The 17227-nt window shown below is 30.0% G+C and overlaps 1 protein-coding gene across 1 annotated transcript in view; it reads left to right on the forward strand.

Moving 5' to 3' along the window:
• Positions 1-17122, forward strand: part of LOC106470509 (zinc transporter 7-like) — a gene marked incomplete at its 5' end in the record, with an annotated part of 23552 nt that extends 6430 nt beyond the window's left edge. Inside the window, 8 exons of the mRNA XM_013931067.2 lie at positions 5653-5740; positions 6014-6140; positions 8447-8509; positions 9005-9073; positions 9519-9654; positions 10274-10364; positions 13418-13567; positions 15151-17122. Of these exons, the coding sequence (XP_013786521.2) occupies positions 5653-5740; positions 6014-6140; positions 8447-8509; positions 9005-9073; positions 9519-9654; positions 10274-10364; positions 13418-13567; positions 15151-15198 (772 nt within the window). The remainder of the gene's footprint in view (positions 1-5652; positions 5741-6013; positions 6141-8446; positions 8510-9004; positions 9074-9518; positions 9655-10273; positions 10365-13417; positions 13568-15150) is intronic.
• Between the last annotated feature and the right edge of the window lie 105 nt (positions 17123-17227).

Raw genomic sequence — 17227 nt, forward strand, 5'->3', positions numbered from 1 at the left:
ATGCATCATCTTTTTTCATACTTAACAGTGAGAACAGTAGGACTAAGAGACACAAATATAAATTTTGGCAGGGTAGGAGTCATCTTCAGCTATTTTTCTAATAGGGTGGTTGACATTTGGAATGGGTTGCTTTCAGATGTTGTGGAGGCAGTAAATTTAAGTAAGTTTAAGATTTTTTTAATTAACTTATTTTAATTTAGTTTAGATGATGGAACAGCTGAGATGGACAAATAGGTCCCATGTTGTCCCAAAACATTATGTTATGTTAACTTGTATAGAGGGATTATTAGTTAGACACAGTTCAAAATGCAATAAAATGATAAAATGTAAGTAGAAACAGATTTATACTGTTACTAGTTTTAAGCTACTTAGGATAAACAAGTCTACTTTCCTGTTACAAATTCAAGTCATTCCAGAAATAAAAAAATGGTAACGTAGATTTTTTTTTATGATGGTTAAAAGGTCAGTTAATTTGGCCAACCCTGTATAGAGTTGGGGTAGAGCAAATAACAGATAAAATATAGTTTTACTGAAACAAATGTTTGAAATTTATTTAGGAGGTTTTAGAGATTATGCAAATGAAATTTGATAATTATTCAGATGAAGAAAATTATTTTTAATCATAACATGAAAATCACCTTACACTCAGATTAGCCAACACTTTGACTTCATGTATTCATGGATACATTTTTAGTGAAAATGCTTGTTTAAAAATTCTGATATGTTCTCTTTAAAAGGCTTGTTATGATTACTGAAAGCTTTTGAAATATTCTGAAGATACTCAAAACAGTTAAAAGTTATAGTATGGAAATCTTAAAGGTCAATTTTGGATTAAGATTTAGGTCAAATCAACCAAGTCCATAGCAAGAGAGTTAAGGCGAAGTATTGTATACCTTATGCAGAAAATTTGTCCTGTACAATATAATTTTTTTTTATATCCTTGTCTCAGCTGGACATAATGACAGGATTCCATACCATTCACATGATACAATCACTTTCAGTGGAACTTCTTTACTGTATATGTTAGATTTTCTCATGTAACTGATGATCTATCTAGATAGTCAGCTGAGTATTGGAAAGACCAGCTTTAGGCTAGCCAGAACCATGTAAAGGCTGCCTGCATCAAAGTGAGTAGGTAGTCTGTATACATAGTTTTTATTGCCTTGTCTGGTGCTGCTAATTGGAAGAGGCATGTATGCAATATTTGGTTACCCATATGTTCACAGTACACATTTTATATGACTCTAACATGATTTCTGACCTTCTAGTATAGAAGCTGGTCATATGAGGCTTTGTTTCTTGTGCCTTTTGTGATGCTGTGTGTACACAGAACCTCATTACTCTTGCATGTTTGATACTCAAGCAATACTAGGCTAGTATAGTTCGATCACTTGTTCATACTGAAACCAAAGAGAGTACATTTTACTTGAAGTATGGGGAACTTAATCTTTATGTAGAGGAGATCTTCTGTTTCTTTACTAATTTATGATTCATACAGATCATCTTTAGATATATATTCTTGTGTGTATCATACTGTTTGGATTAACGACCAATGACCACGGACCTTCTTCAAACAACTGTGGAAAATTTGAAGTCAAATCACCTGCTAGAGTCTTATCTTTATTGACCTTTTGTATGCTCAGGTTTTGGACTCTGCAATCTGTTGGATCATGATGATCTGTTTCACCATTTCAAGCATACATTATGTAACAGAAGAACCAGGTTTTCTCTGAGGGCAGGCTGATAGCAGTTGCAAAGAGCAATGATAATTCTCACATAATCCCCCTCTAATACTAATCTACAAGTTGGTAAATACCATGTCTAGTAGTTTTCTCTGTGTTATACAACCAATCATTGCTTCTGTCTTCTATCACCCAGTGCACTTTGTGACAAGTCTTGAAAGATCAGATTCATCTGCAGATACATCCATTTGTAGAAATAATATAATCTTGGTTTTCAAATCTAGTTCATGAAGATAATCCAAAGCACCTCTAAATCCTTGTCCACAACAGATACCTTGTGTGGTTGTATTCAGATGCAGCTGTTGTAAATATCATTTCAGATTATGTGATGAGTAAATGCTACATCATTATTTTGCCCATCAGCAAGATATGGAACAAGGTTTAACACAGTGTACCAGTCAGTGGGTGTAACCATCATTGATTTAACAGATGGTTGCTGTTTGATGCCTGCTGTAACTTTGTCACTTGAGTTTATTGCACTTTTCTGTATCTACACATGCATGCTATCTTCAATTAGGTTAGCAACATCATTGTTACTTTCTGCCAAAAGGTCCTATGCAAGAGGATGGGTATCATTGGATTTATGGTGGCTAGATATCCAAATATGAGATACAGATGAACAAAATAGCTTATCAAAGTAGAATGAGCTACATGTATTGTTCCTTAAGTAAAAGTATTATTCCAAGTCTGAAATTGTATATAGAATTCTGTTGGGAAAACCCATTTGGTCTATTATTAAAAAGCTAAAACTTTAAGGTGACTGTGTAAATAAATAATTAAAACATTCAAATAATCAGTGTTTTTTAAGTACATAATTAGATAAAAATTCTGTACTTAAAATGTTGATACCATTTGGAGTATGATGAAAAAAACACTTCCAAATAGGTTTGAACAGATTTTATATGGGTATTCCTCAAAGATGGGATCTTGGAAAACAGGTCACCAAACTGGGACTTAGTCTGTTCAGTCAGAATAACTCTATGGAGTATATTCTTTTTCTAGGAGCTTTTGGGTATGGTATGCTATCTCTGAAATTGAAGGACCTGGTTTTTGAAGTTGTGGCTGAAAATGGTATTCGTTCATTAGATGTCGATGACATATTTGAAATATTGGCTGAACTTGGTTAAACTAAACTGAAGAAATGGAAAATAAAATTAATCAAATAAATTTATTGTTAAATTGAATGAGTGAATAACTAAAGACATTAAGTACATTATATTAAAATATTTTTGAAGTCTCATCACATCATTACAGTCTATCAGTCCATGTTGCCATGTCTGGGCATGCTCTATCTGATGACTGAACATCTTGACAAAGCTCTGCAGCATAGTTTTCATTGCATAAAACTATGTCATAAGGCTGTTATGTTTGAAGCACACCCCTCATCCATGCAACTTTCCATAATTCTTCTGTTGAACAAAAGACAATGTTTTTGAGTGCTCGCTTTCATAGTTAGATTGCACAGAAATTTATAGCTGCAGCCTTTGGTGACTTGACTGTTATATCTTCATATGAATAACATGAATACCTATTTCATTTTCCAACTACTAGAAATTTTAATGGTTAAACTGTTGTGGGAGCAAGTTATGTGCATGCTTGTGTCAGTTTTCGAGATGGAGATCCTTCATGATTTTGTTGCATACTGCTGCCTGGGGTATGTGTACTCTTTTTCTACTGATTGTTGTGTTCATGGATTCTCACCTGCGGCAAGACACCACACTTTCCACAGCTGAGGTACAACTTGTAGGTCTCTTTCTGGATGACCCTGGCTTCACAATTTCATCCAAATTTTTTTGCTTTCCAATAACATTAAGTATTTGGGATATCCCCATCTTGGATGTTCTAAATGCATGATCTGAGTGTATGAATATTTTGCATCGGAAAGGGTATAACATACCCTTCCAAAAAGCATTAAAATTTCGATGGCATCATACTACCTACAAAATAACAGTATCAAAATATAGTTCTCATACATTGTATTACACTGTGATTTTATGTCAGCTGTGGTTGTCACATGATTTACTGATTTGTCCATTCAAAATTGTTTTATTATAAAATAATCGATGCTGTATAAATAAATTTTCAAATCAAATATCAAGAAACAGTATGTAAAAAAATACAAAATTTAACATAACGTCTTGGAACAACATGGGACCTATTGGTCCATCACAGTTGTTCCATCTTTTGTACTAAACTAAAACTATTAACAAACAAATTTTTTTTAAAATCTTAAAGCCAGTCCTTATCATTCATGTACTTATCAAGCTTTCTTTTAAACTCACTTAAATTTACTGCTTTCACAACATCTGAAAGCATCCCATTCCAAAGGCCAACCACCTTGTTAGAAAAATAAAACTGTCTTAGCTGAAGACGACTTGTATCTTGCCAAAATTTATATTTGTGTCCTCTAATCCTGTTATTCTCACTCTTAAGTATGAAAAAAGATGATGCATGAACTATCAATTCCCCTTACAATCTTAAACACCTCAAAATCAGATCCCCCCCCCCAACTCTTCTTTTTTCAAGAGAAAACAATTTGAGAGATTTGAACCTCTCCTCGTATGACAACCACTCCATCCCAGGCACCATTCTAGTAACCCTTTCAAACAGCATACAAAAAATAGATAATGTACTTTGCTAGATCCATGCTAAATTGTTAGAAGTAAGCCTGCAATCATGATATAAAAAAATATATAGGTAAATATACTTATGATTTGTGTCAAACTTCTTTCCAACAAATGAAAAACCAAATGGCTGAAGTGTAGAGGTTATGTTTGAGTCATTAAAGTTTTTATTTTTTTTTTCTGAGAGACTAAGTCCATTATTTCTGACAAATTAAGGAAAAGAAATGTTCACGTGTCATATGCCCTTATAAAAGCCAGTTTCAAGGAGGAAACTCGTAGCTAAATTGTTTCTTGGAAACTGGACTTCAGCTGATGTGAATTATGTCCAGGAAACTTTCAATTTAGATATTTTAACTCTTTCTGTACTGTGGATATGTCAAAATCATTTGTCCTTTAGTAACATGTTGCTAAAATGAACTATATTTTAGCCAATTACAATCTTATTTTTCAGTAATATGTTGGTTTAATACTTTTGTTATGTCCTTGTTTCTTAATCTTGTCACAAGAAAACTAAGTGTTTATGTAGTAAATCAAACATAATTAAGATGGGCATTCCCATTGGTTATCAGTCTCTAAACCAGCCAAACTAAGTATGTATCAGATAATTAAAGGCCTGAAACAATTCTTGGAGTTTGTTGTGTTTAAAATAAAAGCTACAAAACTAGGACAAGTTTTTGTTTTAAAATCATATTGTACAAAATAAAAGCTGATTTCATTAAATTATTTGTGCACAAAATTGAAGCCATGAGTTTTTCTGTTTTTTTGATGCACATGTTTTTTGAACAGTAAAAATATACAGAGATAAAAAAAAAATCAATACAAACAGAACTTACAATGTATTTATTTCAACTTGCTGACAAGTAAAGAACATGCCACCAACCAATTACAATCAGTGATCAATTGGTTCAAATGAACCAGTCATTGAACTTAATATTTCAACCAATTCCTAACACTAAAGTTGACAAATTTGCTGTTGCATAAGATTCAATTTAAGGACTCGTATAATTTTATGTAATTATATAATAAGTATTTTTTATGTAAGGAACTTATGGTTGTTCAATTTAATCAACTAATAGTCTTGTGTACTCATTACTGGAACATAAGTGATACAAAAATTCATTGATTCTTTTATGTGGCTGACTCGATAGCATTTTGTTTACATTATTTTCTATCATGACTTCATGTGATTCATGATATGATTTTTCAAGACTTAACCATTGTCTGCATGATTTGATTTTTTAATAACAGTTTGTGCCTTAGTTTTGACTTGCTGTTCTCAATTTCAGGTATGTTCGTGCTGAAGTTCTTGCAGGATTTGTTAATGGGCTTTTCCTGTTGTTTATTGCATTTTTCATATTCTCAGAAGCTGTTGAGGTAAAACTTCAATAAGAAACAATCTTTCTTTTCATGGTTCACATGTGAAAGTTTTTGGTTTTTTTTATAGAAATACAATTACATTTGTGAAATGTTTTGAATAATTGTAAACTTAAATATTATCATCTACAAAAAATATACTCTTATTTCAAAATTGATATTTTGTTTCCTGTATAATTTAATGGTAATATATACATTGTAAAATAAGAATGTAATATTAAGTAGTTTTTTCTTCCCATAAGTGACTATGATTATGTAAAATATGCATTTCAGAGAGCTATTGAGCCACCAGAAGTCAAGCATGAAAGATTATTTTTGGTGTCTGTTCTTGGGTTTTTTGTGAATCTGATAGGGATATTTGCCTTTCAACATGGACACGGACATGGACATTCTCATGGAGGTATTTATAGCAATGTTTAAGCTGTTATGAGATGTTTTTTAAAATGTGAATAATAGACAAATATACTTACAAAATACATGAGTGATGTACTAAATAGCTCACATTGATACAATAAACTGACTAGCTAACAATGTTCTTATACTGATATCTTCATAGCACTGCTTTCTGCTGTGAGCCAGGTCAGTTATGTATATATATATGTTAGCAGTTTTTAAAGAAAAGTGTCCACTATATTCAACAATTAGATATTTACTACTCACTTGGATAACAAAATAAATCAGTTAACTGCATCCTTCTTAGAAATGTAACTCTGAGTAGTCTACCATTTTACAAAATTTATTTCAAATGATGATTTATGGTTCTCTTAACAAAATCATTGTAACTTACAGCAGTCCTGCTACATTATATTCAGGATCCAAATTTAACGAGTCTGTGAACTTAAGACTTATAATTTACAATACAGACTCTTAAATTTGTAATCTTTTGTACAGTTAAGAAAGTCATGTTTTCTGCTGCCAGTTTAAGGTTTAACATTCAAATTGTGTATTTGAACATTATACTAACATGCAACACTGACTTGCTTAGTTTTCTTGTAATGTTGTTCTGTATCTGTTTACCTTTATTGACATAGGTAATAGTATTAAAAGTATGATTAGGACACTAGCATCATTTCATGTTATTTTTATATCAATTTTATATCAAATACATTATCAAAAAGAGATTCATTCTATGCAACCATTTTTTTCAATGATTAAGCTCTATGAATACTGGGTTTTTAAGATATAATAGTTTTGCAAAAATCACAGAATATTGCACTGACTGCTAAATAGGCCAAATTCATAAATCTGGTATATTCCAAGATTTCTGTATTAAGTTTGACCCTGGATATTATTTTGGTTTAATCAGGGATCTCACATGCATATATATGTGTGTGTGTGTATATTTTTTTAAGGGTTTTAAAAGCTTAATTTATAATAATTTATGTTCATAAGTTAGTAGTAACAGTTTGGTTTACTGCAGAATGTGATGTAGTTTTACTGATTTTTGCCCCAAACATGTGAAATATTGGCTGTAAAGTAATGATACTGAATAAAAAAACATTTTGGATCTGGTGAAATAACGCTAGGATTCATAGGTATAGTATGTAAATAAGAACAGATATTTACAGTATAGCACCCATCCATCACCGTAGAAGAATGATTTATCATCTAGACCCTTATCTTGAAATTTTGTAAATGGCATCATCTTTTGTACTGAAATATGAAGTTAATATTTGAAGATCAAAATTATGAGCAAGTTTCATTTATTAAGATGTGTAACCACTAATGTACTGATAAGTTGTTCCCTGGTTGTTCAGTGGTAAGTTTATAGACTTACAATGCTAAAATCAAGGGTCTTATTCCTGCGGTGGACAGAGTGGAGATAACCCATTGAGTAACTTTGTTCTAAAACATTGACATCAACTCTAGATAATTCTCTTTTTTTTTTCTTCCGTACAGTAAATGATAATTGTAACAAAATGCTGTTATGAGTGAGAAGTAGTCTTTTTTTTTTTCAACCAACTTAGCACCATATTATAGCTAAAAAAATATTTTATCATGCTACAAAAATTATATGACAAGTAAAATTAAATAGGTAAAAAATAATTTGGGTACCAACTAAAATGTTGCTTATAGTATCAATTTATTTCATCACAAAAAATGTAAAAATGTTTTATTTACATATTTTACAGTATACATGTGATTTAAAAGTTTTTTTTTCTTATGTACTTGTAATGCCACTACACTGCAACTTCAAAATTTCTGTTAAAAGTGAGGATCTGTTGGAACTTAATAGTGTTGTGTTGAGTTACAAGCACCTGCATACTTGTGAAGCCTAACATCTCAAGATTTGAGATTTTGGGATAATGTGTGTTTTATAAAAAGTTGATATTTAATTGAAAGTTTTATTAGAAACTGTGGCCAAGATTTTATTTATAGTAACATCACACTGGCTGGGCTGTCTCTGAAGTAAGTATAACCGTACAGAGATATTCAGCTATAAGCAAAATGTTTTTCTAGTATTTTATGATTTAGTTATGTTTTTTTTTTATAATTGTTTTAATATAGATTAAGAGCAGATGTTTGACCTATTGATTATAAAATATGGAACTACTCTTCATGAAAAATTATTTTTATACAATGTTTTGATTTAAATTGTCATGCACTAATGCTTTCATTGTAAAACAACATATTCTGTATTAAACACAAGAATTTCAAATTTTATAGCTGTTCAAATTAATGATAACATTTTTTATTTCATCTTAGGAGGACATACACATGATCACTCACATTCACATAGTCATGGACATGGACATAGTCATGGTTTTGGCAAGTATTTTATTAGTGTATGATATAATTTTTTGTCAAACAACCATACATGTAGAATACTTTGATGATAACGTGCACCTTTGTGAATGTCTGTGTTTTATATACATTTCTGTTTCAAATATACTAATATTGGTCATGCAGAAGTAAGGTATTTATTCTTCTAGCTTAGTGCTTCTCAACTGGGTGAATGGTTCACCCAGGGTTGAATGAGTGTTATCAATTATACAACAAATTCAAGAGTAAAAAAGTCATTAATTATTATTATTTATTCTAGTTATAGTTTGATGTATATTTAAGTCATAATAAAGAATATTGCATTTTAATTTAGTATTTTTTTTGTCTTTTTTTGAACTGTGGTGAGTGAGCTGTTGTGAAAAACTTACAGTGGTGAATGATATTGGAAAAGGTTGAGAAGCACTGTTCTAGATCACGAAATTTTTCTGCTTTTTGAAGTATATAATGAACAATGAATGGTGGTCTTTTCACATTGTTTAGGATTGGAGGATGATAAGCATCAGGATGAACACAAGTCAACTGCAGCCCCACAAAGTCAGATTATGGAAGGTAGGGTTCTTGGAGTGTATATGCCCATGTAATTGGTAATCCTACATGAAATTAAATCATTAATGTTAAGGAGTTATGTGACATCTGAATATTATCTAGTTTATTTTAATTACTATATTTATCAATTTTATAATTAAGTATTGAATAAAACTGTGTGAATATGGTTATTTTTTATGTTTATCTGATAGGAATGCTCATATAAATTAAATTGTAAACTGATCTTTTGTATAAAAGCATCTGTTCCTTACCCACAAACTGGCATTTTTAGATTATTAGTCTCAAATGTCCTTTGTTTATTGTGTGAGTATTTTTCTAATTGTTATAAGGTGGCTTATAATTGTAATACTTAATCTGAAAATTTTTACAATTTTTGTTCAAATCTTTTTCTTTTATTCACAATACTTAGCAGAGGAATTCTTGATTCAAAATGTTCTGTTTATTGTAGGTGTATTTCTTCATATTCTTGCCGATACCTTGGGCAGTGTGGGAGTCATTATGTCAGCTATTCTGATGAATCAGTTTGGGTGGATGATTGCTGATCCTATCTGTTCAATGTTTATAGCTACATTGATTGGTTTTAGGCAAGTATAACAGGTTTTATGCTCAATATGTTATCAGACGAGCTACATAACACTTTGATATTTAAAGTACAAATGCAATATGAATTACCAATAGTAAAAAAAAGTTTTATAAATAAATGGACATCTTTGGGAATTTTCATTGAATAGGTGTGTGTGTATTTCATGCTTCAGTTTTGTTCAAATTGTTTTGTTTTTTAAATAGAAAATTGGGAAGTGTGTTTTAAAGAAGAGTAGAATTTGTAAATAAATATTAAGAAGTAACTGGATAATTTTTTTTTTAAAATAAATGTGAGTTCATTAATCTAAAAAATAATCCTATATATATATATGTAAATGTGTATATGTGTTTATATTATGCATATTTGTGTGTATGCATATTGAATAGGAAACTTTCCTATGTTAGCTAACTAATTTTGGATCTTGCTGTATTATCAATCATGTGGTTTTCTAATACTAATTCCAATTGTTCAGGTTGTATGACATAGTCAAAGGAAACTTGGAGGCTGTATTAAAACTTAAGAGGATCTGATATGATATTTAGTTTAATTTCTTTAAAAACTAAGCTTATATTTAATAATGAGTGATCTATTTTACATTATTTTTCTGTTGAATTTTTCAGTGTTTTACCTCTGTTGAAAAATTCTATTTGTGTTCTGATGCAAAGAACTCCCTTTGAGCTGGACAAATTACTCCCATCTTGTTATCAAAAAGTAAGTGATATTTCAGTAATAGATTTCACTATGAAACTCAATCAGATAATGCCTGACCATATATCACCAATAATATTTTCAAAGTACTAATTGTTAGGCAAATGTTGTTTGTTGAAATTCAGATCTCATGCATGAAACAAGCTATTCTTTCAGGTATATGTGAGCAGTAATTTTTCTTTCCTCAGATTAAAGATTTAAATGCCTTTAACTCTCTCAATATGGGCTCGATCAATTTGAACAACCACATCACCTCTTTGTATTCATTCAAAGTCTTTATAGATTGCATGCTACTAACTTTTAATATAGTGTGTATACCTTCACGAAATTTAGCAATCTCTATAAACTTTAAGTCTTTCACACATAAAAAAATCATTTTTTTAGTGAAGTATTTTTAAAAAACTAAAAATAAATTTATCCATGAATATATTGAGTATTTGTTTTGAATAATCTGTGTGCAAAGTGATTTTCATGTTAAGATTAAAAATACTTTTCTTCATCTCAAATTTCATTTGTGTAATCTCTAAAACCTCCTACATACATTTCAAATGTTTGTTTTCAGTAGAACTTTATATTTTATCTGTTATTTTCTCTATGCTAATTCTATAAAAGGTTGGTCAATTTGACCAACTTCGTAACCACTAAAAAAATAAAATCGAAATAAATCTAAATTACCCTCTTTTTCTTTGTAGAATGATTTCAAAGTGTAACATGAAACTACATTAGTTTATCCTAAGTAGCTTTACACTCGTAACAGTATACATCTATTTATAATTAAGTTTTATTGTTTTATTGCTCTTTGAACCATGACTAACCACTCTTTGTGCCATTATAAGTTGTAAGTCACTTGGGGAACATGGAGCTCACGGTACCTGATGATAACAAAGCCTTGTCGAAACGTTGTACATTTGCTGTTATGTTAAACTTATATTAAAGTTTTTTCTTCATTACCCATTCAAGCCGTCTCCAGCCATTATTAGTCTCAAAGTGGGTTCCTCGTCATTGAATTTGAAAACAAAAGTATAGTTGAATTTTACAGTTTTTGACATCACCAAAAATTTGTTTTCAAACTGAGTTAAGAATTAAAAATAAGCAACAAACGTTTTGAATATCTACATTTTCAGTTTGGTTTCATACATTAACAAGCTGTATCTGTGCATATCAGAAACTTAACAATTTCCACCATCTAAAATAATCAAAACAGGGTAAAAACTGATAATTAGGGCTAGCCATTTTGATTTTTTTAAAGTTATTTTTATCCAAAACAAATTTTAGAAAATAAAATATGAACATTTAGTTACAATTTTGAGGGGGTAGAAATCAAACAGAAGTTTCAAAACTTTGTTTCTTCATTTTCCCCTTGTAAAAACTTGAAATACTTGGCTGGAAAGGGTTAAGTAAGAGCTGTGTTTGTATAATACAGTGGTTCCCAATCTTTTCACCACCAAAGACCCTCATGTTTTTTGAAAGATTCCATCTACCCAACAAACTGTTTTTCTTACTAATAATTAACTTGTTTTCCATTTTTCACTATCAAATAAAATACATATATAACTGAGTGTGCTATTAAAAGAACAGCAGAATTAAAAACTTACTTGATTAATGAGATGGTATTATCTTCGCGGACCCCCAGGGGTCCGGAGACGAAGGTTGGGAATCACTGGTATAATACATGGGTTTATGTTAGTCCTTAAAAAAATTTGTCTTCTTTTTTATTTGTGATTTATTACTCACGGGATGTTAATATTTGTAAAAAATAAATTTTGTTTATTTTGAAATTTTGACATTTCAGTAATGAACAATGAGATACATTACAAATGTAATGTTTAGGTAACATTAAACCATAAAAATGATAAACGTTACTCTCTTGTCTTAGTAGCCCCTAGTAGCACAGTGACATGTATGCAGACTTACAATGCTAGAGTCCGGGTTTCGATACCCGTGGTGGGCAGAGCACAGATAGCCCATTGTGTAGCTTTGTGCTTAACTTCAAAAACAACAACTTGTTTTAGTTAATTTAGATGTTAAACAGTATTTTTGTGAATCTTCAAAATGACATTTAGGAACATGTATTGTCACAAATATTATTAATGTTCTGATAACAGTGATGGGGGGAAAAAAATAATTTCTAACAAAATGGTATAATTTAAGTAAAATAAAACCCACAACTTTAAAATAAGTATATTAAATTTTTAGCAGAAATGTTCAAGTGCATAATGATTATTAATGATTGGAGCATTGTCTGTATATACATTTAATTTTCCAAACTAAGAAATAAAACTCACAATATTAATGTATTTAAACATGTACATTGATCAGTAAAGACCATCACTGAATTGTATGTACAGAAGCAGGCTTCATTTATGTAGTGACATGTTAATGCATAAAGATGTTTATAAATAAAACTTTTTTCAATAGTACACCATTAATATATTTGATTTTTTAATTTTATTTGAGTAGTGTGTTCCATATTAATAGATTCCAGATATAATATTTTTACACATCTGTATAGCTATTCATAACAAATCTACTATTCAGAAAAATGATGGTAAAAGTTGTCTCGTAAAAACAATTTTCATTCTTTGTTTTAATTTTTTTATTATTATTATTATAAATCTTTTTTATCATTGTGAGTATAAGCATTTACAACAGGAAGTAAAATGTTGTTAAAATCAAATTTTCATTTACTCACCTGAACAAATAGTTAAAGTTTAGATAGAAATAATTTACCACTTATATTCCAGTGAAAATCTCATGGTAACTACATAGAGATGACTGATTGAGCAGCTAATTAGAATTGTTAAACTATTGGACTGATTTTGATCACTTATTCAGTCTTATCCACCAGTTGTTGAGTTGATCCAAAGGTCTTGAATCATGCAGAACATTCATTTATGAATATAAATAAACATTTTTTGAAGTAAAAGTTTTTTTAATGCAAAAGAAGAGAATAAGGAAAAATAGAAATATATTGATATTGAGATTGTTATAAATTATAGAGTATGGTGTATGGAACTCTCATTTTAAGTCTTGGATAATTTTATGTTGATATACAGGTAATGCAGTTAGAGGGTGTGTACAGTGTACAAGAGCCTCACTTTTGGACCTTGTGCAGTGATGTTTTTATTGGAACTTTGAAATTGGAGGTAGCCACCAATGCAGATGCAAAGTACATTCTTAGTCATACTCACAATATCTTCACCCAGGTAAATAGGAAGTATCCTTTTTTGTTAAGTTCAAAACAATAAACATTTTGAATTTTCTTGCTTCCTGTTGCTATTAAGATATTTCAAGTGCTGTGAATAATTTACTTTATCAAGTACACTTTTGTAAATATTTAGCATCAAGTTGGATTATTGATGCAGTAAATTACACCACTAAGTAAATTATTTTGTTCTAACATGCATGTTATTGCTCAATTGTACACAAAACTATTAACTGAGTTAAAAGTATTCCATACAATAATAAAGAATGGTGTGTGTTTCTTGAAAACCAGTTTATATGAGACGTTTTATCTCTAGAACTTGAAGGTTGTTCCTATAAAGAAAACATATTTTGTGTTTAAGTAAGTTAATATACTTTGGCATCTAATTTTATTCTCAGTAAATTTAGTTGAAGATATTTACAGCTGTTACTGAATAAATGTGGTGGAGACCTTCCCAGTGATTAGTGTGCTGGACTATGTTGTCAAATTTCCATGGTTCTCATCCCGTGCATTATAAGAATGATTGTAAAATCCAAACACTTGGTTTGACAAACGTTAGGCCAATAGTTTATGGTGGGTGATGTTGACCATCTGCCCTTCCTCTAGTCTATTATGTCCAAGGTGCAATGGCTAGTGTAGATAGCTCTCATGTAGCTTTGCATGAAATTCAACAAATTCAGATATACATTTTGTGCTGAAATTTTTTTGGACAAAGAAATAAAAAAAACAAGAATAATTTTAAGTTAAATATTTTATGAACTTTTCTTATACATTTAATTACATCATACTGTGCAAAGGATATTAATATATATACCTAATATTGTATGAAAAAGTGATACCTTATGTATGTATGTATATGAAACATGCATCCATGAGATATGTAAGCCCTGTTCACACTGCCTTTTTTCATAATAGTACTGTAACAAATATACTCAAAACCTTCTCATTTAAAGAACTTGTAAATTATTATTGTACAAAGTGGCATCAAAATTTGAGACTTGATCCATGACTTCTTATATACTTAGACTGCACTACAGTACGGATTCTATTGTAATACCCAAAGTCTTAGACCTATACCATTCATTGGTAGCTAATTGGCTAATACATCTGCCTGGTAAAAAGAGTTGTGGGTTTGAATTTTGTTCAGTCTCATCTGATAATATATCTAAAATCATATGATTATGTCACTTTCAAAATCCCTACAGATAAAACACTCAAAATTGCCTCTTTCCTCAAAAAAAAAAATAATAAAAAAATAAATGAGTTTAAAGTTTTTTAAACCTGTTGGCTTAGCACAAGAGTCCCATAGAATTATGTTCCCAGTAATTAATGACAGCAATTCGAGGTACAGTAGTTTAGTTGAATAAAGCATCTGCCTAGTAAGTATAATTTATGGTTTGATTCCTGTCTTTATAATAAGAAATTTTATGTGTGGTTTCCAGGTTGTCTGTGAGTGATAGTATGCAGAAACATGTAGTTCAGTTCGAACATTCTATATTAAAAGTTTTTGTATTATAAAATTAAAATATGGTGATCCACTGCAATAAAATGTAAAAGGTAATAATGTTGATTACTTTTCCACAGGTGGGGGTTCGACAACTGTATGTACAGATAGATTATGCAGCCATGTGAGGATAAATTTTAGACATGATGGAATATCTTCTGGTAAACTCTGGTGCTTCCAGTCTCTCTTCTTATAGAAAAAAATCATTCCAATCTCAGATCTTTATTTTTTGTGAGTTTCATCTTTTTTCTTAACTCTGGGATCAGCCATACCTTGATATAAAAGTATTAACAAGTTCTGAGAAACTGAGGGAAAAAAAAACATGGATTTTACAAGAAACTTGGCTATTAGTTGTGAAAGATTAATAGTATAAAATTGTTGAAAGAAACAAGATTGTCTTATATAATATGTTTTATTGTTGTTGTATTTGTCTGTCTGGACCAGTTGTTGCATATATATATATATAAATGTATGCTTGTTATGGAAGTTTCCATATTGTTTGTAAGGTTTTAGATAGTGCAACAGGATATGGTGTAAAAAAATTCCAGTCTTGTTTTTGTGTTTTACAATATCTTGCTTTTAAAGTTATATTACTTAACTTAAAATACTTCAAAAAAATTTTTAATGTTAATACTTGTACAAATTATTAAGAAATGACAAATAGAAAATTACTATAAAACATTTGTATCAGTTGAATAGTTTTGTAATGGATGCTTCTGCTTTCTCTATGTTTTTGGAGATAAGGCAAAAGTATCAGTGTCTAGTTTTGGAGAAAATGTTTTGAACTGTACTGATGGAACAACTTTGCATAGAGTCCAATACTAGACGGAAAGCAGAAGCAGCCATATGAAACTATTAAACTTGTCGACATGCTGTTGAAAATTATTCTTAAAATAACATTTGTACTATTTTTATTACTGTGAACTGCTAATTAATATGCATTTTATTCTTTCAAAAAATAAGAGTGCATATTATTACATAATTGTGACAGTTTTTTTTTTTGTTTTCAAAATGATTTTATATCTTGTGCACTATTAACCAGAATATGTTGGTGGGCTAATTCAACTGTTTACTATCAGTTGGTTCTTCAACAGTTGAACTTTCTAACTGCTGGACAATATTGCTTGACTACAGAAGAACACATGTAGAGAATGCATCACGTACAGATCACTGGAATTTTTAAGAAAAGCGTAAAGTACTGATCACTGGACTTGAGAAAGAATCAATTACTGATCACTGGACTCGAGAAACATTAAGTATTGATCATCAAACTTTCCAGATAAATACTAATTATGTCCCCTAGCTAAAAATAATATTTTTAAACACTGAGTTTATGGTTTTGTAATATTAACTAGTTTGATATTAAATTATCACATAGTTCCAACACCAGAAGTTTTGGGGAAATTTCCTCCACTTCACGTTTATTTCAATTTCTTTACATTTTTATTCCAGCTAAATATTAGATGTGATATTGTTAATATCTAATATGGATGTATTAAACTTAAACCTATAGTAAGTTATACTTCTTGTATGGTAATTACTTTTAAAATTTTAATTTTGACCAGTTGCTTTGTTTTGTTGTAATTTTGATAATGTAACCAATTATAAAACATAGCAGTATTACTGAGAACATTCAGTGTATTAAATGTAACAGTTGCAGTAATATGATTCCTTGTGACAGCTTATGAATGGCTTCTTTTTTTTGATATTAATCAGTGTAGACATACTACATGTTGTACACCCTGTTTCCCAGAGTTTAATATAACTACAACTTTCATAAAGGTGTTTCTCAAAAGAAAAATATTTCTGGCTGCAATAGATGTGTTTGCAGTTTCTTGAACTAAAGAATTTGTATTGATAGTAATTTATTAATCTTTGTTTTTAAAATAAAATGATTTTTTAAGCTGAAATAGTTTAACTCTTCCAACACTGGGTCGGTCAATTTGACCGAGTCACGTGACCTTCTGTACTCGTTTAAAGTTGACATAAATTTAATACTTATAACTCTCAATATATTGGGTATATCTTCACGAAATTTGTCAGTCTTTCAGTTAATATTACAAGTCTTTCACATACAAAAAGTCCTATTTTTTAGTGAAGTACTTTTACTAAAATAAAATAAAGTTTTGTCCATGAACATATTGAGTATTTGTTTTG

This window comes from Limulus polyphemus, unplaced genomic scaffold (genome assembly GCF_000517525.1).
Source record: "Limulus polyphemus unplaced genomic scaffold, Limulus_polyphemus-2.1.2 Scaffold4052, whole genome shotgun sequence".
Classification (NCBI taxonomy): Eukaryota; Metazoa; Arthropoda; class Merostomata; order Xiphosura; family Limulidae; genus Limulus; species Limulus polyphemus.